Source organism: Leopardus geoffroyi, chromosome D1 (assembly GCF_018350155.1).
Source record: "Leopardus geoffroyi isolate Oge1 chromosome D1, O.geoffroyi_Oge1_pat1.0, whole genome shotgun sequence".
Taxonomy (NCBI): Eukaryota; Metazoa; Chordata; class Mammalia; order Carnivora; family Felidae; genus Leopardus; species Leopardus geoffroyi.
Genome location: NC_059329.1, coordinates 109,731,288 through 109,755,307, shown reverse-complemented (window position 1 = coordinate 109,755,307; position 24,020 = coordinate 109,731,288). Strand labels below are relative to the sequence as shown.

At 46.7% G+C, this 24,020-nt stretch overlaps 2 protein-coding genes across 6 annotated transcripts; both read right to left on the bottom strand.

Annotated features, from left to right (window-relative positions):
* Positions 1-6,591, bottom strand: LOC123601965 (RNA-binding protein 4). 2 transcript variants are annotated; one of them, XM_045485959.1, is made up of 3 exons: positions 6,180-6,591; positions 2,284-2,977; positions 1-438 (listed from the first exon to the last, which is right to left on the bottom strand). In XM_045485959.1, exons 1-2 carry the CDS (start codon positions 6,589-6,591, stop codon positions 2,292-2,294), a joined length of 1,098 nt encoding a protein of 365 aa, XP_045341915.1. In that variant the 3' UTR covers positions 1-438; positions 2,284-2,291. The 2 variants fall into 2 exon arrangements, with proteins under 2 accessions (XP_045341915.1, XP_045341917.1); XM_045485961.1 differs by lacking the exon at positions 2,284-2,977.
* Positions 6,472-23,806, bottom strand: RBM14 (RNA binding motif protein 14). Of its 4 annotated transcripts, none has more exons than XR_006714299.1 (3): positions 23,345-23,782; positions 7,578-7,771; positions 6,472-6,602 (listed from the first exon to the last, which is right to left on the bottom strand). XR_006714299.1 is itself a non-coding variant. In XM_045485956.1 (3 exons), exons 1-3 carry the CDS (start codon positions 23,679-23,681, stop codon positions 15,395-15,397), a joined length of 2,010 nt encoding a protein of 669 aa, XP_045341912.1. In that variant the 5' UTR covers positions 23,682-23,806; the 3' UTR covers positions 14,724-15,394. The 4 variants fall into 4 exon arrangements, 3 of the variants coding, with proteins under 3 accessions (XP_045341912.1, XP_045341914.1, XP_045341913.1); XM_045485956.1 differs by lacking the exons at positions 6,472-6,602; positions 7,578-7,771 and adding exons at positions 14,724-15,602; positions 16,378-17,842 and having other exon boundaries at positions 23,345-23,806; XM_045485958.1 differs by lacking the exons at positions 6,472-6,602; positions 7,578-7,771 and adding exons at positions 14,724-15,602; positions 17,732-17,842.
* Positions 23,807-24,020: the final 214 nt, after the last annotated feature.

Here is a 24,020-nt window from a genome sequence, read left to right as displayed (position 1 = left end):
TAAGTTGAAAAACCATTTATTTCACTGGAAAAAAAAAGTGATCCAACTCTATGTGTCTACCCGCCACAAGCCTTTGGGCCAAAAAGACTCAGGAGCAGTGACACTCTCACCAAGGTCATTCCCAAGTCCAACACCCACCGGAAGCAGGAGGCAGGGAGACAGCAGACCCCCCACCACAGTTTCTGCACGCAATGAGGCCTGCTGGGAGAACAGAACATAAATGGGAAACTACAGAAGTATTGAAGAACAGGAAGAACAGGAAAATGGGCAGGAAAGAGGAAAGGAAGAGGTGGTCTGAATTTAGCAAGGTAAATTAAGGTCCACGGTTCCTGAGGGACTGAACGTACAGAGCCGAGAACGTCCCGGAGATGGGGTACCACGAAGGGTGTATTCTCATGCACAACCGCAGCTCGGAATTTCAGCCCACACACATCCCACCTGCAAGAGAGCACAATACAGGGGCTTTACAGCAAAGCTCAAAAGGGCTTCCTACTTAAAACTTCAAAGAACATCTTTACAAAGTCTGGTAACTTGACACTCCTTTTAAGTTTACTTGTACCCGTCCCCAGTATCACAATAATCTCTAAAAGTAAATGAGCTTAAAGGCCAGAGAGAAACTGGGAAGGTCAAGCAATCCCAGACTGAGGTCCTTCTCTAAATTAAACAGCAAATATTCTTTGATGAGTGTAGGCAAAGATAATTCATTTCTCTTGATGTTAACATCAGCATTCCTCAGAAAAGGTAATTCCATGTCCCAAATTGTCACTGGAGGGCAGGAAAAAAAAAAAAAAAAAAAAAGGTTCCAATTAGCTCTCTGGGGTAAAAGTCAAAAGTATGTTTGAATCTGGGTTTAGTACCAAGGTCCAGGTTAAAAATCATTCAAGGTCTAGTCAAAGTAGCATCAACTGAACAATCTTTAAGACCTGAGGGCATCCAACTCTGCCTAGGGAAGAAACTAAAGAATGTAGTAGAGGGCATATGTAATCTACATATCAAGTCATTCACGTTTCTTTTCCAGCCCTACCAGTGATTTCCTATCCAATAATCTCTGGCAAGTCACATACCTTCTGCCTTAACTAAAAGATGACAGAATCTCACTCACCCTGACACTACAAAATTACAGATCAATGGTAATGTCTGGGACACACTGAGAACTGGGGGTTCCCCCAAAACAAAGGGTATCTGAGAATCATCATTTAATACAACAGCAATCTCAAAACACCTAGAGCCCAAAGCTGGCAAGTATCACAAAGAATATACTCAAGTAGAGCCAAATGGATCATGAGGCTCAAAATGTATAGTATAGGAAAAAGCCAGAGGACTCAAGGTAGAGCTGGTTCAAGAGTATTAAATGCCCATAACTAGTGGGAAGATGAAGGGAGTAATTTGCTTAAGGCAAAGCTCCCAACCCTGGTGTTCATTCATATTTATATCACCATATACCTTGAAGAAGCAGAAAGAATGTCCACCAGAACTCTGTGGGACAGTTAAAAAAAAAAAATTGAACAGAGTAAACAGGTTCTTTTATAGGACAGATTCAAAGATAGAGCAACAGGGTGGGCACTCTATTCAGGGAATAAATCTGAGCTGAGTGGAGAAGTTGGATTTGAGTCTATGCCTCAGACTCCTTATTGAAAGCTTTATAAACTAAAAGATACCTTTTCTTCTCTCTGCCCCAACTTACCATCAAAGAAGTTTTTTCTATAAAGCTCATAGGGAGTGAACTGTTCAGGAATGTCAGAAAATGCTGCTTCAAGATTAAGATGATGCCACCTGGATAGTCTTCACAGTAACAGGGACCTGAGCAGTGATGACTAGTTAACTAGTTATGGATTTTATATTACTCTAGGTCATATCAGACCTTTCACATAGCACAAAGCAGAACAGGAAACTTACAAACCTTAATAATGTCACACACCTAGGAATTCAACAAAGGCTCTGAGAAACAGCACACCTCATTCTGAATAAATGGGTCCCAGGTTCAGTTCAATTACAGCACATAGGTGTGATCCAACATTCATCACACCATTCTTCATTTTTCCAGGCACAAATAGCATCAGATTGACTCCCAATACTAGGAGCCCTGGAAAAGTAGCCATGAGGGCTAAGGATGTTTATATATTTCAAAAAGTTAAGTAATTAAGGACTTCCCCTAGTCTCTGCCATGCTAGTAGTAACCTTACCCTAACCCCGCAAAAGCAAGCAAGCAGGGCAGCCTAACTGGAGCCTGTAGGCTGCAGGAGGGATGGCAAAACCAGAACAGGGGACACCCACCGCTCTCACCTCAAGCTTTAAAAAGCTGAATACCGCGCCCGATCCGCATACTGCTCCCGCTCATACCGGGCCATGTCGTACAAGGAATTCCGCGCGGCCGCCGAAGCTTGGGACAACTCACTCTCATGCCCGTAACCGTAGCCCTCTCCAACAGTGGGGACTGGGGCTGTAGCGCGACGCAGGGGGCTCCGATCCCGCCCGTAATATGAAGTGGAAGCTGCAGTAACAGCAGCAGCGGCTGCTGCAGCAGCAGCAGCTGTAGCAGCAGCAGCTCCTGAGGTCGGCAACAGGTGTCTATCGTAGGGATCGAGAGAGGTGGAGGTGAGGTGACTGGCCATGGCTGTGTTCTGGACTTGTGGCAGCTGGGACAGGGTCTGCTCTGCGTAATTATAGGCAGAGGCAGCTGCAGCTGCCACTGCCTCATAGGACCGGGCAGCACGGCAGCGCTTGTAGTAGGCATCGAGCGCTCCGTACGCGTTGTTGTAATACAATGAATCCCCATAGCTCATGGTGTAAGGTGTACGCACTGCTCCATATTGCTCATTATATTGCTCGGTAAAGTCTGCCACTCGGCCAGAACGATCTATCGGACACTCTTTGGACCAGTGCCCCTCTTTCCCGCACCGATAGCAGCCGCTCTGGTCTCCCATCCCGGGCGCAGTCCTAAGCCGGCTGGTGGACAACTGCACGTGCATTCGTTTGCCTTGAAGAAACAGACGCAAGAAGGGTTGCTATCACTCTTAGTCATAGCCCCCGCCCCTACCCCAGACACTGGTCATAGCAATGGCTTTACTTAGACAACACTAATGCAGGATTCCTTGCCAAAAGATTTTTTTTTTTTTAAGTTAAAAAAAAAAAAAAAAAAGTCCACTACATAAATTCAATACAATGACCCGTTTAAAGACAAAGATCAGTAAGATGAAGAAACGTTTCAGCTCTAACACTAGTTTAAAGCTTGGGCCCAATAATAAGCACCTCATCCTTTGCCAAGTAACTAGACAAGAACTACCCTGAACAATAGCCCAATGACAAAAGAAACTGTATGAGTGCTCCACAAGATTCTCACATTTCCAATCTTCACCATCAAGACTGATTTCATTAAGCAGGACACTACAAAGGCCAGTTCCCCAGTTCCCCACTCCAAAAATCAAAGAGAATAAGACCTGAAAGTTACCACTGATAGAGAATATAACCCAGACCTGATCCATGACTGAATGTGATAAGCAAGTTTCAAGATTTGTGGGAAAATCACTCGTGAATTGGGGGAAAAGGGACAATCATATGCATTGAAGGACAGCCTTCCCCTTTAACAGAGTCCTTTAAATTGTTGGTCCTGATATTCATTCTAACAATGATTCTTTACAATCTGACAACTTTAGGGACTTCCTGATAGGGTCTAAGGAAATAGGACAGGCAATTCACAAAATGCCTAAATTTTTAAAAAGATTATGAAAAACATGGAAGAAAAAGGGGAGGGAAATGAGAAAAATGGGGAGAATAACCAGTAGTATTAGTGGATCAAATAATTCATTAACAAGACTAAAGTACTTTTTCTCCTTAAACTAGGGATCTGAAAGATGGTAAGAACACACACTAAATACTACTTTTTGCTGAATATTACAATTTATATTCTAGAAATAAAAAAATATTACTTCTGAAAACTTAACAAAAGACACTTTTCTGAAGAAACTTAAGGTTTAAATCTTTTCGCAGGAACAGCTTTGACCTAACATGATCTACCAATTTATTGGTAAGCAAAATTCCAGGAAAAACTTCCAATGCAATTGGCTAGTGTACCAAAACATGCAGATGATAAAGTGAATGGTTACAAGCAGAGGAGAGTCAACAGATAGATCATCTACTCATACAACATTACAGAATCAGTAAATAGACAATTTCACATGCAAAATTAAAGCCCTGGGAAGCTAGAGAAGGAAAAGGGAGGTGGAAGGATCAAACTACCCCCAAAAAATCCTGTTGTAAACATTACATCTAAGTGTAGATAGACCGCAAGTTAGAAGCTTAGATACACAATTAAGTACTGAAATGCTTTAAAGTGCTCACTATGTCCCTCTGGTATTTGCCCTCGGGGCCACCTTGGCACCTAACAAAACCAGAGAGAACAGGTGCAACCAAGGAACTAAACAAGCACATTCATGACATTAAGGTCGTTAACTAATGCCCTGATCTAAGGATGCGTCAATTCCAAAACCAGGAAAAGAAACTAAACCTTTAAAAATATCTACAATAGAGATCTTTAAAATGGGCAAACAATAGAGAATACACCCAACACTGAGAAACTGAAAAACCATCTTAATAAATTCCGTTGCTCCATATACACATAGAACTCTACTACACAATACTAAGGAGAATAACTAAGTAATGAAAATATAAATAAGCAGAAATAGCACCACAGAGCCTACAGTTCATACTCAAGAGTTATGCATAAGGACAGGTTGTCCTGAGTCAGTACACACTGGTCTCCTGCTACACATGTACCTGCTACAATCAGAAGCTACCACCCACTCTATGACTGGATTGAAGTGGAGAAGAGGGTCCAAAAATTAGGTATTATACCACAAACCCTCCACAAAAGCAGCCTTTGTTCCCAATTAAGTTGTTGGCAGCAAGTTAATTCTCAACTTACCAATTAAAAAGGAAAAACAAACTAGACCTGAGAGACTAGTGACACTTTTCTTTAATAATGCACAGCAATACCCACGACACAGTGCACTGTTAAGTTGGGAGAACGACTGGACCTCCAGCTCTAAGAAAGGTCCAATCTAAGGGAAATAAACACACAAAACAGGAGCAATGACTTAACAAGAGAGTACTCAGAAAAGGAAGCAGTAACTACCTTGTTTGGGCTAAAAAGGTTGGAATACAGTTTAAAAATGTAGCAAGGAATTATAGGACTACCCCGTAATTTGGAAGTAGTTACGATCAAAGGGAAAAAGCTCTTTTTTGCTACGGGGGACACAAGGGGATGGTGGGATGGAAGAAAAATTAGCAACTCACCATGGTTACCACACTCACCCTTCCTGATTGCCACTCTTGCCACAGGAGCTCAGAACTCAAACTAAGAAAAGATAAAACTTTCCAAATAAAGCAACAATCCATACCATCACTCATACTGCCCTCTGGGTACACTAACAATCTAGTCAAGGCTCTAAGATAACACCCATCTAAGGGCTCTACTCACCAAGGATGTTGAGTCCACCCTCAAACAGTGAAAAGACATTGCCATTATTGCCCCCAAACCCCAATATCCCCTCCTCAGCAACTCCTGAAATCAGACTCTTATTCTGGAGTGACCTCATCCTCAAAACAGAACCTCTTGGTACAAGCATAACTGAAAAGGAACAAGAGCGATAGCCCTTTAAAAACACTAGTTATCTCAACATTAGTTATTTAATAACTAATTACCTTTGCTGGGAAGTTAGGAGTTGGGATGAGGTGGGGGAGCTTAGCAGGGATTCTGCTCCCCAAAAGTGTTAAGACGCTTTTGGGTTTGTCAGGTTCTTCATATGTAAAATAAAGCATAATGCTGATACTGGGCTGAAGCAATAAATTCAGAGTGAACCACTAAAATGTGCTCTACTATCAAGAAAAAGGGAAGGAAAAAAAAGATAAGTGGGAAAATCAAAGGAAAAGACTTCTGCACTAATAGACATAAAAGCCTTAAGAGTTCCAAACTAAAGCCACGGGTGTTTTCCCAAAGGGACTGGTCTAAGTTAAAGCCTCGAATTTCCATGCATTCTCCATTTTAAGTATATCACCTGCAATGAATCACCGTCAGCCAGCCAACAGCTCTATTTGTACCCCCAAACCCCTCCCCTTACTTATCCAACCTATTTTCTGCACACAGGCTGTGTTCAGCCCTCTTCCCAAAGAGGGTGGTTCACCTTGAAACTCTGTGTTGTCAAGGCCCCTGATGGCCTCCACTGCATCCTCTGCCCGCTCCATGTGCACGAAAGCATAATCTTTCACGATGTCACATTCGATGACTGGACCATACTCCTCAAACTTGGCCCGAAGCTCTTTGTTGGTACAGGTGGGACTGATGTTGCCCACATGCAACTTGGTGGAGGTTTTGCTCTTATTCTTGCTGGCTTCCACATTGATGTTCACCCCATGCAGCTTGTAGTGGTGCAGGTTGCGTATGGCATCCTCGGCCGCCGTCTTGTCTTCTATGTGCACAAAGCCGTAGTTCTTAATGATGTCACATTCCAGCACCTTCCCATACTGCTCGAAGAGTGAGCGAATCTCCTGCTCTGTGGCCTCCCGGGGCAGGTTACCAATAAACAGCTTCACCATCTCGACACAGCCTGTGTAAGAAGAAACAAAATTTCTAACAAAAGACCTTAGGCTCACATCAGTTAAAACAAAAACAAACAAAAAACCCCGGCCAAATCCTTTCACTCTAGCAAATATTTCCAGTTCTCCTCTCTCACACTCCTACCTCCACACAACAATCAAAGGAAAAGTGGAAATAAGGAGGCCTGCCACAATACCGGGTGTAGAACCCTAGAATGAGGAGAAAATGTAACAGAAAACTCCTTAGTAGACAAAGGGTTTGATAAGAGTTGGACAGCTTCTAACGAAAATGGAAATGAAAGTGAGAGCATACATGCAGCGCTGGGGATACTGGGCTTTTCTATCCACTGGGAGGTCAGAAAACGAAAGGTCTAACTGCAGGCTGCCTGGACTGACCACTGAAATTGTGAATCAGCTCTTCCTCCCGCAACGGAGTAAGTAGCCACCATTTCCGGAAAAGTGGGCCTTATAATAGCTTCATTTTAGGGTTTCCTTTGGAAGCAGTGAACCGGAGACCTGAGCCGGAGAGCAAGGCATGAGGAGACTACAGGAAGTGCAGGAGTGGGGAACGCCTCTGTCGGGGTGCTGTCCTACGAGCTCCTGCGGGATGGGGAAATGCGTGGCCAAAGAAAGGGGCTTCAGACTCATCAGTCAGACAACAATGTCTCATAGCCTAAAAAATTCTCGAAACAGGTTTCAATTTTTCTAAGTCTAAAGGAGCGCGGTAATCTCTATGGAAACCTCAGAGCAGGAAACCGAGCCAAGTCGGGTAGGGGGCAATGTGGGGATAAAGGAAGGTATTCTCGGGGGAGGTCGTGGGGGAAGGGCTGCTTCAGGCTTACCGCGCAATGCCCAGCACCGAGGTCGGCTCTCAGAGACGGGTGCGGAGGCCGTGACCCCACTAGGATACCCCTGAAGCCCAAAGGAGTGAGATAAGAAATTTAAGAGAGAAAAGAGAGGCAACGGAGGGGCTCGGAGTCTCTCACCCGCACGGAAACCAGCAGGGGCTCTTCCTCGCGGCGCAGACGCTTCTGACAAAACGCTAAAATGGCGACGGCCGCAGCAGTGACTCTGGGTAGAAGGGGAGGTGAGCCTACCACCGGATTGGCTGCTCGGTAAAGTTAAAGGCAGGCGTTCCCGTGGTTCCTCTTCCTGATTGGTTACCACCAACGCCAATTACCTGAGAGGCCGGGAAGAGGTGGAAACGTCAGTAACCCCTGAGCTTTTACGCGAATGCCAATGAGCGCCTATCTCGCGAAGCCGAAGTCACTGATTGGGTAAGAGGTCGGCGTGAGGGAGGAACTACAAACGTGGGCTTCGCCCGGGTGCGACCCGCCATTAGGCGGAGCGAGCTAAGGCTCCGGTGTGGCGGTCTTTAGCTTCGTGGCGCCAATTTTGTGAAGCTTCCGAAATGTTTCGCCATCAACACGTGCACATCTTGACAATATCCCCCGCTCCATTTTGCCTTCTCCAAATTTCTCCCTCTAAACTCCCAGCCACCACCCCTTCGCAGCCAGGATGCTACGAACGATAGCTTACGCAGACCCAAATGCCAGGTAAGAAAAATAACGAAGCGTCCCCACCGGAAGAACCAACCTCCTCCTTTGCCCAAGAATCCACACCGTAGCCCTCGGAGTCCGGAGCTCGCCCCAGATCAAAACTACGGTCATGGGTGGTGAAAGGAACTCTGGAAACGGTTAATGGGCGCGGCTTCAATTAGGTTATAACGGTCCCAAGTGAGCCCGGTTGGAGGCTGCGTTACTTGGAGGCACTGAGGAGACAAGTTCCCTCGAGGAACCAGCCTCCCGAAGTGGGTCCAAGATGAAGAAACGGTTTCTGTGTGACCACGTAGACTGAAAACACCCCCACCCCACCCTGAGAAAAAACTGGAGCAGCGAAGTTTTTTGTTTTATTTTATTGGGTGCCATGGGCCAGAGCTGTAGGTTTAAACTCCTAGAACCGACCTTAGAGCGAAGAGCCTAATCACATGAAGCTATAAACAAAATACAATCAAAACAGCATTCTCCAGAGCGTCTGGCCTCCCTCATCACATTTTTTCTCATCCTTTGGCTTCTTCACAGAATTCCATCCTCACTGAGCAAGCAATGACCCTTTGCAAGGCAGCTTTTGAGGAGGGAAGTGGGGAAGGTGCTGGCTGAAAAGAACATGATAAAAGCAATGAATTCTCTATGAGGAAGGGGATCATGAATGGAGATGACATAACACACGACCGTCCACAGCAGCCCCAAAGGGGGAGGGAGGGCAGAAAGAGAAAGGAGTTGGAAGTTATGGAAATGGGTTTAAAAACCTGACATGACTCAGGAACCAAATGCTGGAAAACCGGTCAAGAACTTACTCTAGAGTGGGAAGAGCAAAGGGCCTAAAAACATCAAAATAATACATTTACAGATGTGGTCGACACTAATCTTGGTCCATTTTCATTGTGGATTCTTATATACGGAATCTGAGTAAAGGCAATATAATCAGTGACGAAGAAAATCAATTCTATGTTAGTCAGCTGCATGTGTGTGCCCTTTTGAGGGGGCCGGCATCATATGGGGTTCACCATTCAATCTGCAGGGAAACTCATCTGGTATAGAAATCCTCTCAGGTCCTTTCAGTTTGATCTTCCAAATTCTGTGTGTCCCAACAGCCCTGGAGATAAACTTTCTTCCAAAATACCAAAGAAGATGAGATCAACTCGCTCTATAAAACTAGGAATCTCTCCAGGTCCAACGCAGAAAGGACTGGGAATATAAATCTCAGGATCACAATCCATGCCAGTTTGCAGATCACAGTACCGCCGCCGCCACCGCCCCCCCCCCCCAGCCCAATCTCATTACTTGATTTACCTTCTGAAAAGCCTTATGGTGGACTTATATTTGTTTCATTTTGCAAGCTCATCCAACTGTATAAAGCACATTAAATCATCCCCCTCTTCTTAAAATACACTGCACTGGAAAATTTTCACTTACCCTACCTGATCTGGTTCTTGCCAGAATCTCCTAATCTCTTTAACAACCCCCACTCGCCTCACCCCACTCCCACCCCACCCATACATACTATGCTCCACCCCACTGGCCTTTTTGTTCCAAGTTCATTCAGACTGGAATGTTCTTTCTCCAGGTGCTTCAGTGGCCACCCCATCTAGACATCCTCCTACTCCAAAAGCCTACCTTGGAACTCCATCCCATGACTTCATGTTATTTTTCCAAATACTTACCATCACTTGAAATCCTATTTGTTCATTCCATTTCTTTCTCCTACCTCCTACCTCCCATCAAATAATTTGTTCGAGGGCAGGGACCTTTTCTTCTTCCTTACTCTATCCTCAGTGTTAGAAATGCACCTGAAACATGGTAGGCACCCAATTATTTGTTGACTAAGTTAACACATGGGTGAATGCAGGAGTTAACTTCTTGGAAACCAAAAGGAGAAATGACGAGATTTTCAGTCAATATCAGCTTAAGATCATGGACACTTAGTTCTAAAAACAAGCACTTGATTCATATCACCTAGTATACTTTCCAGTCTCCCTCAAACAGAAAAAGCAGGTGCCCAAAAGCCAGGGGGTAACCTATGCTACAGCTTTTCATCACCAGGATTACCAGTTTGACAAATGCTGCAAAATGAAGCTTTAGACAGGAAGACATTTGTGGTTCGACTGTGGTTCGATTTGTGGTTCACACTGATGTTCACCTATCCGACTCTATTTTACTGAGTACTAAAGGAGCTTAATACTCAACCCTTAAGGTTTATAAATTAAAGACATCTGGTCCAAATCTTCTACCACCCCAAGTATGCAAAATAGGATTGAATGCAGTATTTTAAAAGCACCTTGTCCAGGGGCACCTGGGTGGCTCAGTCTAAGGTTAAGCATCTGACTCTTGGCTTTGGCTCAGATCATGATCTCATGGTTGGTGGGGTTCTTCGGATTTTCTCTCTCCCCCTCTCTGCCCCTTCCACACTCTCATTCTCTCTCAAAAATAAATATACTTTAAAAAAAAATTTGTTTTAAAGCACTTTGTCCAGAACACTGTAAATACCATCTTGTTGATTCTTAATTTGGATCAGGTTACCAAGCACCTCAAAGGTAAACTGACTTCTTCAAAAAGTCATCTAGAAAGCAGGTATCTGTCATAACCAAGCATAAATATACATTCTGACTGCAGATTTTGAAAAGACAAAAGTGCTTGGAGCCTGGCTCTTGAAAAGGAAATGAGGGACAAATCCAAACTTAGGGGGGAAACACAGATATCTGTGAAAAACATTCAAATGTGAACAAACAAGCTATTACTTTCATACCTTTTGGGGTGAGTATGTGTAATTTATACATGTTAATTACTGGCTCCTGTCCAGAAATGAGTACTGGTTTAATAAAAGTTCAAATTAAAAACCAGTATTCTCCAGGAATATTCAGACTGGCCTTCCTTGACTAAGCCAGTCAAGCAAACTTCCTAAGCCTCCAATCCCACTGGCAGCTACACTCTTAGCCTCCCCTTAATGTCTTTGCAGGTTCCCTACCCCTAACCTTTCTTTTCCATACCCAAGGAGAATATGATCCCAGGACACTGAACAGTGTTGCCTGAGACTGGACATGACAAAAACCGGTGTGATCCATGGCCTACTTCACTCCTAGGTGGCACTGATTTAAAAAATCCACTGCTTCACTGTTGTTCTTATGTACTGCACTCACACCTACATCCACAGTCCTTTGCTCAGCTGTCTGACAGCTCCACCAGGCCACCCCAATCTCCCCAGAATGTCCTAATTCGGGTCTATGAGACGGCTAGCATTTAATAAGCAGTGACTATACATGAGGCCCCACACTTGTCACATGTTCTCATTTGATCCTTCCATGGCATTATAACGATTACGAGCAAAGTCCTAGACAGTTCAATTCAAAATGACTCAATTCCTTGATCTACTGCTTTCTAACCATATGATCTTACAAAAAGTTTCTTAAGGGGCACCTGGGGGGGTTCAGTGGTTGAGCGTCCAATTTCAGCTCAGGTCACTATCTCCCAGTTCATGAGTTTGAGTCCCACATTGGGCACGCTGCTGTCAGCCCGTTGGCACAGAGCCCGCTTCCCATCCTCTTTCCCCCTCTCTGTCCCTCCCCAACTTGTGCTCTCCCAAAAAAGAATATTTAAAGAAAAATTACTTGATCTACAGCCTTAATTTCTCCATTTAAAAAACAGGTTTAGAAATAATGGCATTTGGGTTGCAATGAAGATTAAATGAAGTTACTGTATGAAAAAGCACTTTATCAGTGCTTAGCAAGTGTTCAATAAATGTTTTCATCTATAAAATTTCCATTTTATAGATGAAAAACCTAAGACAGAGTTCCTGACAGGCCCAAGATTACACAGCTAAGTGACAGAAACACAATTCAGACTCAGGAAACCTGATTTTACAGCCAACCCCCCTACTCATTCTGTGCCAAGTCAATTTTCCATTCAAACAAATCCCATCTCCAGAACATTTTAACTAGTGGAACTGCCCCTTATCTTCCACTACCCTAGCATTGCTTATTAACCGTAACTAGTTCAATGAGGTAGGTCCTGCCTCCCCACATTATAAATTCAAGGTCAGCCCAAGGGCTCAGCTACTTAATAGTGTATTTCTGGCACTACAGACACAATATTTCAAATGATTTACACTACGTTTGAAGTAACTTTTAAGAACTACCCCCCGCCCCCAGAAAACTTGATTCTACCCTTTATGATCTAAAGGTAACTATAATTTAGGTGAACATAAATTTTTCACTTGCTTTACATCTTATCTTCTCTATTACCCAAACTTTGATTACATATCATACTAGTCCATAAATCTAGGAAATTATTTTCACTATAACCCAAGTCATCCCCTATTAGGGTCAGCTTACTTGGCTTGATAGGACAAAATGACTGGAGAACCACCAGTCTATACACAGACTTTGGCCAAGCTTAACTGATGGGCAGGACTAGAAAAGCAGCCTACCCAGAGGGTGACCATTGAATGATACTTCCATTACCTCCACTAGAAGGGATGGGGTCCCAGGCCTACCCCAGACAGAATGTGAAACAAGGTCCAAACCTCAGAAGAGAATAGGCTGACAAGGCTAGAAGCCTCTATGTGGTCTCATTCCAGGAGTAAATCATCTTTAACTTCTCCAATGAAGGTCAAGTTGTAGTGGTGATAGATGCAGGAGTGCAAAACCTGGGAGTCCATATTCCCCACCCTCTTATCCCAAAACACCCATTAAATGTATGTCCTCCCATTCACTCAACCCAACCATCTCCAAGTTATAGGACCCAAGAACTCAGAAATCCACAAAAAGCAAAGTATGAAGAGTGGGCTACAGGATTAACACAGGTGGCGTAATTTAAATAAAAGAGAAAGAAGGAAATTTTAAAACAATCTGCAAGAAAGAAGAGAATGACAAATGATTTAGCTTTGTAACCTCTTCTGCTTGAACAACGAAAACCTTGAGGGCTGAGGCAGCAAAGGCATCAGGACCTAAAGATGTTAGGCAGTTAAGAGTGATCATCTAGGCCACATCACTCTGAAGAACTTGGGCTGCAATAAAGAACATCAACACTGGCCCCAAGAGCACATTAAGCTGTTTTTCACAGGAACCACAGGATTGGAATAGTGGCAGAACCCTCACACTGGAGAAAGGAAAACAGAAAGCCACATGACAAAGAAATATTACAAATGCACAGGCCACAATCACAGCCCTGTAATCAACCAACCCCTCTACTTTCCAGAGTAATAACCAGAGCTAAGTTTGTTAGCTTGGTCCTCAGATCACCCCACCCTCCCTGCAGAAGTGACAAGAAACCTCTCAGACTCCCCCCTCCCAGTCCTTCAAAGAAATGAAAAGGAGCAGCAAAGCACCTGCAGGTAAAGCAGTGAGCAGAAAGAGCAAGGAAAGAGCTATGGCCCCAGTACCCCACCCCCCAAGATTACCCCAGTTAGCATCCACAAGAGCTCATTCTTATAAAGATCATATGCTTTTCTGCCCACTGGGCAGAGGGAAGGGAACACTTGGGGCAAACTCCTTTGTCACAAGGCAAGTTCCCAAGGAACCAGTGAAAGGCAGAAAAGAACCCACCTGAACTCCACTTGATTGACACACACAATTCCCCAAAACCACCTTGCCCCAAAAGGCTCCCAAATCAAATCTCTAAAGCCCCCTTTCCCAAAGGAACAGCAGTAGGTTCCTACCCAACCAGTCTTCTGTTCACTCATTTATTGGTGAACCCAAGCCTCCATTTTGTCCCTGGCTGGAACTTTTTTTTTTTTTTTTTTTTTTTTTTGCCCAGGTCCTCTCAACCCCAGTCCCAGAATAAAAGTACAGAAAGAATCTTCAATTTCTCACTCTATCCCAACATCCCTACTTGGGTTATGCTTGTACCTCACCCCCCTTTCCAGTCTGTGAGGACACCTTCAAATATAAATCCAGGAAGAAAACATCTGGAAACCCTAACAAATGGAGACGGGGGAAGTCTCAGGGAACTGATGGCAGAAGTTGGCAGGACGCAGGAAGGACACTCCATGGTGATGTTCAACAGGCGAAATACCAGGTTTATGGCCATATCCCCCATACCTGCTTCCAATCGTCCCTGCTCCTCCTCTCTCCAACCACAGGGAAGAACCAGACAGACACCACCCTTACCCCACTACTGGCTCCTTTCCGGGTCCCAGCTCCAGCACTCACTCAAGCCCACTGCCTGAAGGATCCACTAGCCTTATAAGCACCAAAGCAGTCCATTTCCCCACTTCTCACTTGAGAAGCCATACCCCAGAACCATCCTGCTTGGAGCACAGGTTGTTTCCGAATTGGAGATAAATCAGGGGGAAATGGGCAAATAAACTTACTGCACTTGGTGTGATTAATTCAACTTAAGGGCTGAGGAAGTCCGAGCAACTTGGTCTGGACTCTCCAGTCCTAAAGATGGCAGACTAACGGGACGACGATGACCTAAATCCCTCTGGGCAGCAGGGAAATCACTAGTTCCCACATTCAAACCCCTTTCCTCATCTGCCCTGGATTCTCCAGCTGCCTTTCCTTTAGCTGTCATGTCTTCCTGGATGTCAAACTGGCTTCTCTGAAACTGAGTGCAATCAAGACAATGACAACCAGGTTTCCAAACTGCAAATTGCCCCAAGTTTTATTTGTAGTCCATACAAAAGGGAAAAAAAATTAAGGTTTTCTAACACCACCTACTTGGGGAGATGGGGATGTGGGACTGTGCCACTCAGCATCAGCTAGAACATCAGGGGGTCAGTAGGGATTTGGACATATACCGACCGTCCCGACAGGAACTCAGTCTCAACACAGTCTATAGTGGGACAAAGTCAGGGCCCCCTGGACTGCTGGCACACTGGCGCACAGGAAATGGTTAAGCTAACCTTTTCCTGGCCTCCCTCACATCTAAAAAGAAAAAGGCGCCGCCGACCTCAGTTGCAGGTTGCTTCCCCATCCAGACGACCTTAAATATCGCGCACAAAAATAAAAGGGAGCCAGGAAAAAATAAAAACATAAAAGAAATTCCCATCCTGGGGAGATGGGAGGCAGGGGAGAGGGGAAACCGCAGATCTAGAGCCAGTAGCAAGATTTGCTGCTGAGGCGAAGGAACAAAGTAGGTTACTGCCGAACACTCAAAAGGATCATCTCCTGGGGAAGGCCCACAGGGTAGAGGGGATGAAAAACCGCAAACGGGAGAGGTATGGGCCAGTGGTTATAACCTGGGCCTGCACCCTACCCGACCTCTCCTCTCCTTCCCTCCCTGTGGTGCCCCATGCCAGGATGGCCCTACATGCGGCGCTGGTAGCCAGAGTGCATCTGAGCTGCCCGCAGGTAATCATTATAGGAGCCCGAATAGCGTGCGTAATCGGAATGGGCATCGGGCAGGCGACGGTAATCCAGCGAGGACTTTGTCGGCGAGCGGCGGAACGAAAGCTGCGACTCTGATAAACGGCGGTAATCAGAGAGCTCGGCTAAACGCCGGTCGGAACCATACCTAGTCGAGAGAAGAAGACAGTTGGTGAATGAGACAATTGAGGGGAGGGCTCCAGGTGGGCATGGGGGAGATGCCAATGGGGACAGGGAGGGTGTGATCAGATTGGTCTCCAACAAACAAGATTTTGTCCGAAGGCTCATCACCCTATCCAGGGCAAGAAATCAAGCCTGGTTCAACCAGTGGGAAACCAAGCCCACCACTGAAGCCCTCCCTTCTCAACTGGCCAAGGTAGATTTTGGTCTACATTCCCAAACCACAAACAAATTATCCCCACCCTGGGCCCTACACAGAAAGACCTTGGTTGTTTATCAACAGAACGGCGGACGAAAGCAAGGTCCCCAACTTCCCAAAGAGTGGACGCACCTCATACACCTTGCCTTCAGCCAGTGAGTGCCAAAGGGACTATTTCAAACCCACCCTACCAAAGCCAGGACAACCACATAACAGGCTTAAGGATCCTTGAGACAGTGGGAAAGGCTATGGGCCACAATCTTGCAGGCAGTAGCTCCAATGGCACTTGGGGTAGCCTAGACAGGTGACACTTTTCCCAGCCTGACTAGCTGGTACCACCCCAGGCTGAGCACTAATGCTCCACCTGAACCCTGGTGATCAAAAAAGTTTACAGACATCACCCCCCTCGGCCTTTGGACATCCCATGGGAGTAGATGAGAGAAGACCAAAGGAGGGGCCAATGGCTCCAGTTTCCCTCCCATGCCAACCTCAGCCCCTTGCCCTAAGCCCCAGCTGGGGGCAGAGGCGGGGGGGCATACAGTACCTTTTCGACATGGCGACAGCCTTTTTGTAGGGATCGTCGTAGCTGGCCCGGGGTGGGGAGAGACGGGTACGCTCATAGGGCGGCGGGGTGCTGTTGGCGTTGGCAACGGCCCCCTGGGACATGGACAGGTAGGCTGCAGACGGCTGACCTGCCCCATCGTAGGCATTGCCCGGCTGGCCACGGTAGGAGGCAGCAGCCTGGGGATGCTGCTGGGCAGCATAGGAAGCAGCCAATGAGGCTGACGACTGAGCGCGGTACGGAGCTGCCAGGGTGGCAGAAGGCTGGGCCCCATAGGCAGCTGCAGCACCATAGGAGCCAGTGGCCGCAGCAGCTGATTGAGCCCCATAGGAGCCTGACAGGCCCATTGATGCTTGAGCCCCATAACTATTCAGCTGGGTCTGAACAACCGGCTGGGCCCCATAGGAGCCAGCCATTGGGGTAGTGGCTTGTGCAGCATAGGCAGCTGGTTGGCTGGCATAGGCAGCAGCTGTAGCTGGCTGTGCCACATAGGCAGCCGGCTGGGAAGAGTAGGAAGCAGCCTGCTGTGCAGCATACGGGGCAGACTGGGCATTGTAAGAGGCCGAGGGCTGGGCATTGTAAGAAGCTGCCTGGGCCCCATAAGCAAGTGAGGAGGCTGCAGACTGGGCTCCATAGGAGGCTGCCTGGGCCCCATAGGAGCCTAGGGAGGAAGCTGCTCCCTGGGTGTTGTAAGAGGAGGCAGCCGCACGAACCCCATAGGAGGAGGCAGCCTGCGCGCCATAAGAGGATGGCTGGTTACCATAGGAGGCAAGGGAGGAACCCTGAGCCCCATAGGAGTTGAGCGAGGAAGCCGCAGCTGGCTGACCCCCATAGGAGGAGAGGGCTGAGGCCGAGGGCTGAGCTCCACCATATGGGCCAAGCGAGGAAGCTGCAGCAGACTGGGAGCTAGGACTAGCCAGCTGGCCCCTGTATGGGGCCCCAAGGGAGACAGAGGGCTGAGCGCGGTAAGAGGCTGCCTGGGCTGTCATGGGCTGAGTCCGATAGCCGACACCCAAAGAGGCAGATGGCTGGGCCCTGTAGGCAGCTCCCAACGACACTGAGGGCTGGGCCCGGTAGGTGGCTGGCTGGGCCGTCAGAGGAGCCACATAGGAGGCTCGGGGAGGTGAACGGCGCAGGGGGCTGCGGTCGCGACCAAAGAAGGGTGGTGTGGGCTGACGGGCTTGCCCATCAAAGCCACCAGTGCTGTTGCCAAAAGCCTGCTGGTAGTCGAAGGTGGCAGAGAAGCCACCAGTTCCAGGGAATGCCGTATCCCCAGCCCCTGGTTTCTTGGTCTTGTCCCCAGACTGGATAGCCAGGCCGGGCCCCTTCTTCTGACCCTTGGTTGAGAGTTCCACGTTGATGCGCTTGCCCTTCACTTCTTTGCCGTTGAGCTGCGCGATGGCGGCTTTGGCATCTGCTTCCTTCTCCATGTGAACAAACGCGTAGTCTGATAAAGCAGCAGACAGAGGGTTAGCGATTAGGGGGGCAGGGCATGCTACCTGATGGGTCCCAAACTGGACACACAACAGCACCCAGCTGTTGCCAGCTACCTCCAGGCCTCCAAACCCTCCTCTCCAGGAGTAGGTCATAAAACATGGTTCCCACATAACAAAGCTTCTGTCTCAAGTGGTCACCTTTCCCTACGTGTTCTCCCTATTCTCCCCTTTCCCCCGCCACATCACTCAACTCAACTCTCTGGTGAGAGAAGAGCAAAGATGAACAGCAACACAGGATAAAAATCTTCACAGCTCTTGTGAGTGTAAATAAACCACCAGACAAAACACAGAAAGGGTTCCTGGATCACTCAATTATTTAGCATTCTCTAACCCAAGGTCACCAAACACTACTGCTCACCTTTGAAGCTTAACTCTGAAATACTGGAAAAGACCACTTATGTCTTGGCATGACCCGTATCTCAGCCCAGGGTCCAACTAAATCAAGAAAATTAGAGTGCAGTGCACAGTTCATTAACGTTCTCCAATGTGATCTCTCCTTTTTTTTTTTTTTTTTTTTCAGAGTACTTCTGTTCTCAAAGTATTTCCATGCATAGGCCTTCATTTGGGCCTCACAACAATCCTGTGAGGTACGCAGAGCAAAGCATCATTATCTCCATCTTACAGGTGGACAAATGTGCTCAGAGAATTTGTACGGCTTGCTCTAAATCAAAATGTCTTGAAGCCAGGAACAGAATCCCAGCTCTTCCTTGCCCTTTCACTACACCAGCCTATCCCTGAGAAGTCAATATATAAAGCAAGACCATATTAACACAACAAGAAATTCAAGAGGAGAAGCTGGAACTCATGTAAGCCAATGAGGCGTGGGAATGGAAACCGAGCCTCTTGGCTGAGATCAGGCCCAAGCCTCTATCCCCCAGGCTACATTATATCCTCTACTGGTTCCTCTTCAAAGTACAGACGTATACCTTACCCCTTTGGGCTCCTGTTCACAGAACAGACAGTTTACAGGAAAGATCTTGTTTCTTAAGCTTCAAGGTGAGAAATTGCAGTAAGTGCAGCTTGCAGGCTCTGCTAAATAGGTTACCCCTGAAGTCCTCATTCAGGATTTGAATGAACTGTGGTGGGATATAAGCTTAAGATAGGATGTTGATCTCAAAGTCCTACTCCTCTACCACACAGGAGAAAATTTTAGAAAGGGGAGTGGGAAGAAATTCTTATTCATGTCCAAAATCACATATCACAATGGTATAAGCAAGATCTGAAAAACAATGACGAGACTATGCTCATGGCAAATAAGGCCATGCACTTAAACCCATCTGGATCCATGGCTACTTAAGTACCAAGTACCAAGATACCATCTCACATCAATTTAGGAAATGAAAAACTACCTAGATGAAATCACCAGGTTCCATTCCTGCAGATAACAAATCCTTTTAAACGACCTCTAAACAAGCATCCTAATTTCTAGATTCATACTGGGATGCCCTCTCTGGCTGCTCCCAGAAAGCAAGTCATTTTTCTTCTTGTGAGGCAATGCCACCAACCTGCTTCTCATAGAAATGAAAAAATAATCAACAAGGCATAAATCAGAAGTATGACATGCAAAAGGAATCCTTGGTTAGGCACTTAAAAGCCTCAATTACAGATCCAGATATCGCTGAGTTAGCAAATCTGTCCTACCCACCTCCAAGTTAGGAGATTCAAATAAGATAAAAGCACCTTGTAAAATATAAATAGCTATATGATAACAAAGAATTATGACGATTATTCAGGCCTAGGAATAACCATAGGCTTCACTCCCTACAGAATATTATCTTTTATCTCTAATAATAAAAAACAAAAGCTACCATACCATTTATACATGCAAACTTGGAACCTGCCAGAGAGGATTAAAAAAACAAAATCAACTATCACAACTCTCAGTCCTCACACCCCCATGGTTAGAACCTGATTCCTTACCTGCCAATTAAGGCAAAAATGTTCCTTTCAGCCTAGCCACAGAGTACTAGAACTGTCTTATGATCTCTCATCTCCACTTTGGGTAGAGGGAGTTAAAAATAGATACTGGTGGTCAGTGATGTCTTTAAAAGCAGAGACTGAGCTGACCCTCCAGAGAATGCAAGGACAAACAAAAAGTGGGAGCTTGTAGGCAGATTAAGGGAAATGGAAAAAAAAAACCTCCAGGCAGTGTGAGAGACTATTAATGAATGATATTATAGTCCTGGCTAAACTATCTACAAATTCCTGAGACCGGAACAAACTAGGGGAAAAAAAACACCCAACAAAAACAACAACAACTTCAAAGGGTTTACAAGAGCAACAGGACATCCCACTGTCTACTCCTTACCTTAGCCAGGTTTTATTAAGAAACCAACCAAGTTGAAATTTGAAAACTGAGATTTCACATGTACAATTTCAATTTACCACCCAGAGGAGTTCTAGAAACTGATTTTTTTAAAAGCCCTCAAATACAATTATAACCAATTTACATCAAAATGTTCCTAATCCTGACATTAAAGAGAAGTGTGACTTAGTGATCCAGCTGACTCAATTGTATCAGGGTTAACCCTGTTACAGCCAGAAGCCAAAAGCAACACCTAACCCTATCAAAGATGCCCAGGAATCCAATTACTCCTAGGACGATGAAAAACCAGAAACCTAGAGAACTCTGCCTGGAAAGCTAGTTTAAGAAACAGTAACCTGTGAGGGAAATCCACTGCATTTAAAGGCACTAGAGCAAGCAATGTTTTACAGAGATCACCTATTGGTCTGGTGGCATCACAATTCCTCTAGAACCAAAGTTAAGAGAATCCAGAGTGGCGCCTCAGTATCTCAGTCAATTAAGCATCCATCTCTTGATTTGGGCAGAAAAAGGAGTTTTCCTATCCTGAGAAGAATTAAAAACCTCTAACTTTACCCTACAGATTTGTGTATAGGAGGAAAAAATGGCCACCCACCAAGAAAAAAAAAAAAAAAAAAAAAGAGGAAACGGTTTCCTCTTCTGCCTTTCACACCTCCCCTGAAGCCTAAATGGTTCCTAAAGCTGTCAGCAACTCTCATACTTCATCTTGGAACACCCAATAGCCGTGGAGAGTGGTTACAATCCACTGTTGCCACGGAGATTTTTGCTTCATAAATCAAATCACATAGAAGCTTCAGGGGTAACCAAGCAACTATGTTTTTCCCCTATGAAATGAAATAGAACTGGTTGTCTTATGCAACCTTAAGCTTCTGTGCTTTTCAAAGACCTGACAGCCAACACCAGAGGACTCGATCATCGAATGCCCATTCCCAACCCAAGAAATGCGTTTTTCTAGAGCCAGAGCCAGTCTCTTCTGCTACATTCCCAACTTAAAAGCCACACTTTCTTTCACCCCAGAGAAATAGAAAAACATCAGTGGAGGACAAGACAGTCAAATCTTTCCCAAAGTCTCTCACATCAAAGTATAGCAGAAGCTCTGTTACTTACCAGGATAACCACAAATAACAACTAATCACTACTGAGAAAGTTTAACACATTTCTGGGTGTTTACAAAAGAACAAAATAGACAAAACTTTCACTCTCTCGGAGTCAGCCAAGAGTTCTACAAACCACATGCAGTTATACACTTCACCCTCCCCGCCACTGTCACTTGGTATCAGTCCAGAGCGAATCCAGGCAAATTTTTAGTTTCCTCTACCACCTGAAAGCAAGTTTCTTGACCAATGAGTTCCATGGAGACTGTCCCCCTCAGATGTTAGTTTCTAGACTCCCAATCTAGTAGTCATCTTGCCTAAGAACCGCAAAAGAAATGTGGTAGGTCAATTAAACACACAACTGTCATCAGGAGTCATGTACCCCCACTGGTTTCCTGGCCAGATGCCCAATCTGGAGTCCTTCCTACTCTTTAAACAAAGCAAAAATCAATGCACCATACAGCCTGCCTTAAGAGCACCCAGCAGGAAAGCCCGATTCCGGAGAGTCGTGGACTGGCATAACCTGAGTTGAGGAAAATAGAATGCAATATTAATGCAGAACAAGAACTGCTCTTAGTAGTGGAGACTACAACCCTTTACGCTTCCCCAGCTGCAGAAAGGACAAGGAATGGCCCCCAAAATATGCCTTATTAGGACAGCAAATGAAGTGTCTTGGTGGAAAAAGGCACCTGCACCCATTTAGTTCCTATCCCCCCAAACTTTTCAGAGTATGGGTAGGTATGAATTCAACACCAGGAGTAGGGCATCAGATACTCCCCCAGGTTGCATCCTTGAAGATGGCAGGGCAAAGTTAATTCTGATCTGTTCACAAGAGGAACAGAGACTGGCCACATACACGAGGACGATCCCACCAAACCTTGCCAACATAAAAGAAAAAGAACTTACAGGATAGGAACCTAGACTACAAAAAAAGTCAACTGGGTCCCAAAAAGGAAGCCAGACCTAGATTACAGTGATACATTTTCCTCAAAGAAAAGGCAAACTGGGGATCTGCCCTAAGAATTAGACTACTCCAGCAAAGCCGATGAACAAGTAAATTTGTTTAGCCAATGTTTAACGAAGACCTCTCACACGCCCCTCTCCACGTCCCCCTCAGCCACAGAGTATATGCCCCCTTGCAAAATCACCAAGTTATAAAAGAACACTGCCCTGAGGGCATGGGCTTGGCAAGTAAAGGCTAAAGAGAAGAGGCCTTCATAAAACAAGCCTCCTTCCCCATTCAAAAGGCCGGGGTTTTCAGTTTATATATATCTATATCTGTATCTATAGTGGGATATAAATATATAGATATAGATATATAAAATCGATCCCAAGGGAAAAAAAAAAAAACAAAACCCAAGTTTGAGGGACTTGGAATACAGCGTTGCCACGCCTAACCCACCTAACAATGTTGAAAGGCCAAAGTGGTTCGGAAAGGGGTCCCTCCTGTACCCACGAGTAACTATATACCCATGAGTAGACCCATGCCACACAATGCTAGAAAATCCCAGCCCGAGAAACGTCCAAGGGCCCCGTTACCTTCCGCTCGGGAGCATTCATCGGCAGGGAACACGAGGGTGGCCTTGGGGCGTCAGCCCCCACCTTTTCCCTCTTCCCTTGCTCTGACCGACGTCTGGAGAGGAAGTGGGGAAGTGGCGAAATCTTCCCCGCTCCATGATCCGGCTTGTGCCCGTCACTTCCCAATTTCCGCTCGGTGCCAGGCCCAGGAGACCAGTGGAAGGCGCGCCCCCGGTATACTCGCAAGTCTCTCAGGCGCGTCCCCGGCCCCGTAGCTCGGCTCACAGTGGCCGCCGAACCCACCCAGAGCCACTTCCTCCTATCTGGAGAATGGTGCTTGGACCGCAGGGAAGGAGGGTGGCTCTACCCATCGCGCCCCCAACACCTCCGGCCTCGCTCCCGCGACTTCCCCACCCTCCCCAACCGCGCGGTGACCGACCCCCGGGAAAGGGGCGTGGCTAACAAGCAGAGTGCCCAGAGCGCGCCCGCGCCCCCGCCCCCGCGCGCCTCCGCGTTACCTTTCACCACGTCACACTCGATGACGCGTCCGCGGCGCTCGAAAAGGCTGCGCAATTCCTGGCTCGTGCACGCAGCCGACACATTGCCCACGAAAATCTTCCAAGTGTTAAGAGGCCGTGGGCGCGACATCTCCACCACGAGCGCGCGCCCAGGCCGCAGCTCGTGGCCGTGCAGGGCCTCGATGGCGCGCAGCGCGCCTGCATTCTCGCGCATGTGCACGAAGGCGAACTGTTTCATGACGGCGCAGCTCATGACCGTGCCGTAGGGCGCGAAGAGGGCTGCTAGCTCCTCTGGCGTTGTATCTGCCCCATCGACGTTTCCCACGAATATCTTCATTTTGCCGCCGCAGCCGCCTTCCCGGGGAGCCGGGACCTCTCCTCCAGCGACAGGCAAGACGTCCGACCGGCCGGCAGTCCTCCCCAGGAATGGCTGGCGACCGAGAACCCCGCCGCGCAGGCGCTCTGACCAAGCCAATCGGGGCCCGCATCCCGCGCGACCCGCAGCCAATCAGAGAAGCTGAAAGAAGATGCGCTCAGGCGCAGCCAATCCCAGAGGGTCTGGAGCCCGCTTGTTAGCCGAGGGGGCGGGAAAGGGACGGCGGCGCGCGACCAACCGCCACTGCCGGGGGGAGGGGGAAAAGAAGGGTTGGAGAAGGGGGAACGCGCGCGGGGAACG

What these genes read in the sequence shown, in the direction of transcription:
- RBM14 (XM_045485956.1), bottom strand. Translation starts at nt 23,681, where the DNA reads ATGAAGATATTCGTGGGAAACGTCGATGGGGCAGATACAACGCCAGAG. An exon ending in CGAGTGTGACGTGGTGAAAG is followed by an intron (nt 17,843 to 23,344) that starts GTAACGCGGAGG and finishes CTGCTTTATCAG; the next exon opens with ACTACGCGTTTGTTCACATG. An exon ending in GCTGTCGCCATGTCGAAAAG is followed by an intron (nt 15,603 to 16,377) that starts GTACTGTATGCC and finishes TCTCTCGACTAG; the next exon opens with GTATGGTTCCGACCGGCGTT.
- LOC123601965 (XM_045485959.1), bottom strand. Translation starts at nt 6,591, where the DNA reads ATGGTGAAGCTGTTTATTGGTAACCTGCCCCGGGAGGCCACAGAGCAG. An exon ending in TGACAACACAGAGTTTCAAG is followed by an intron (nt 2,978 to 6,179) that starts GTGAACCACCCT and finishes TGTTTCTTCAAG; the next exon opens with GCAAACGAATGCACGTGCAG.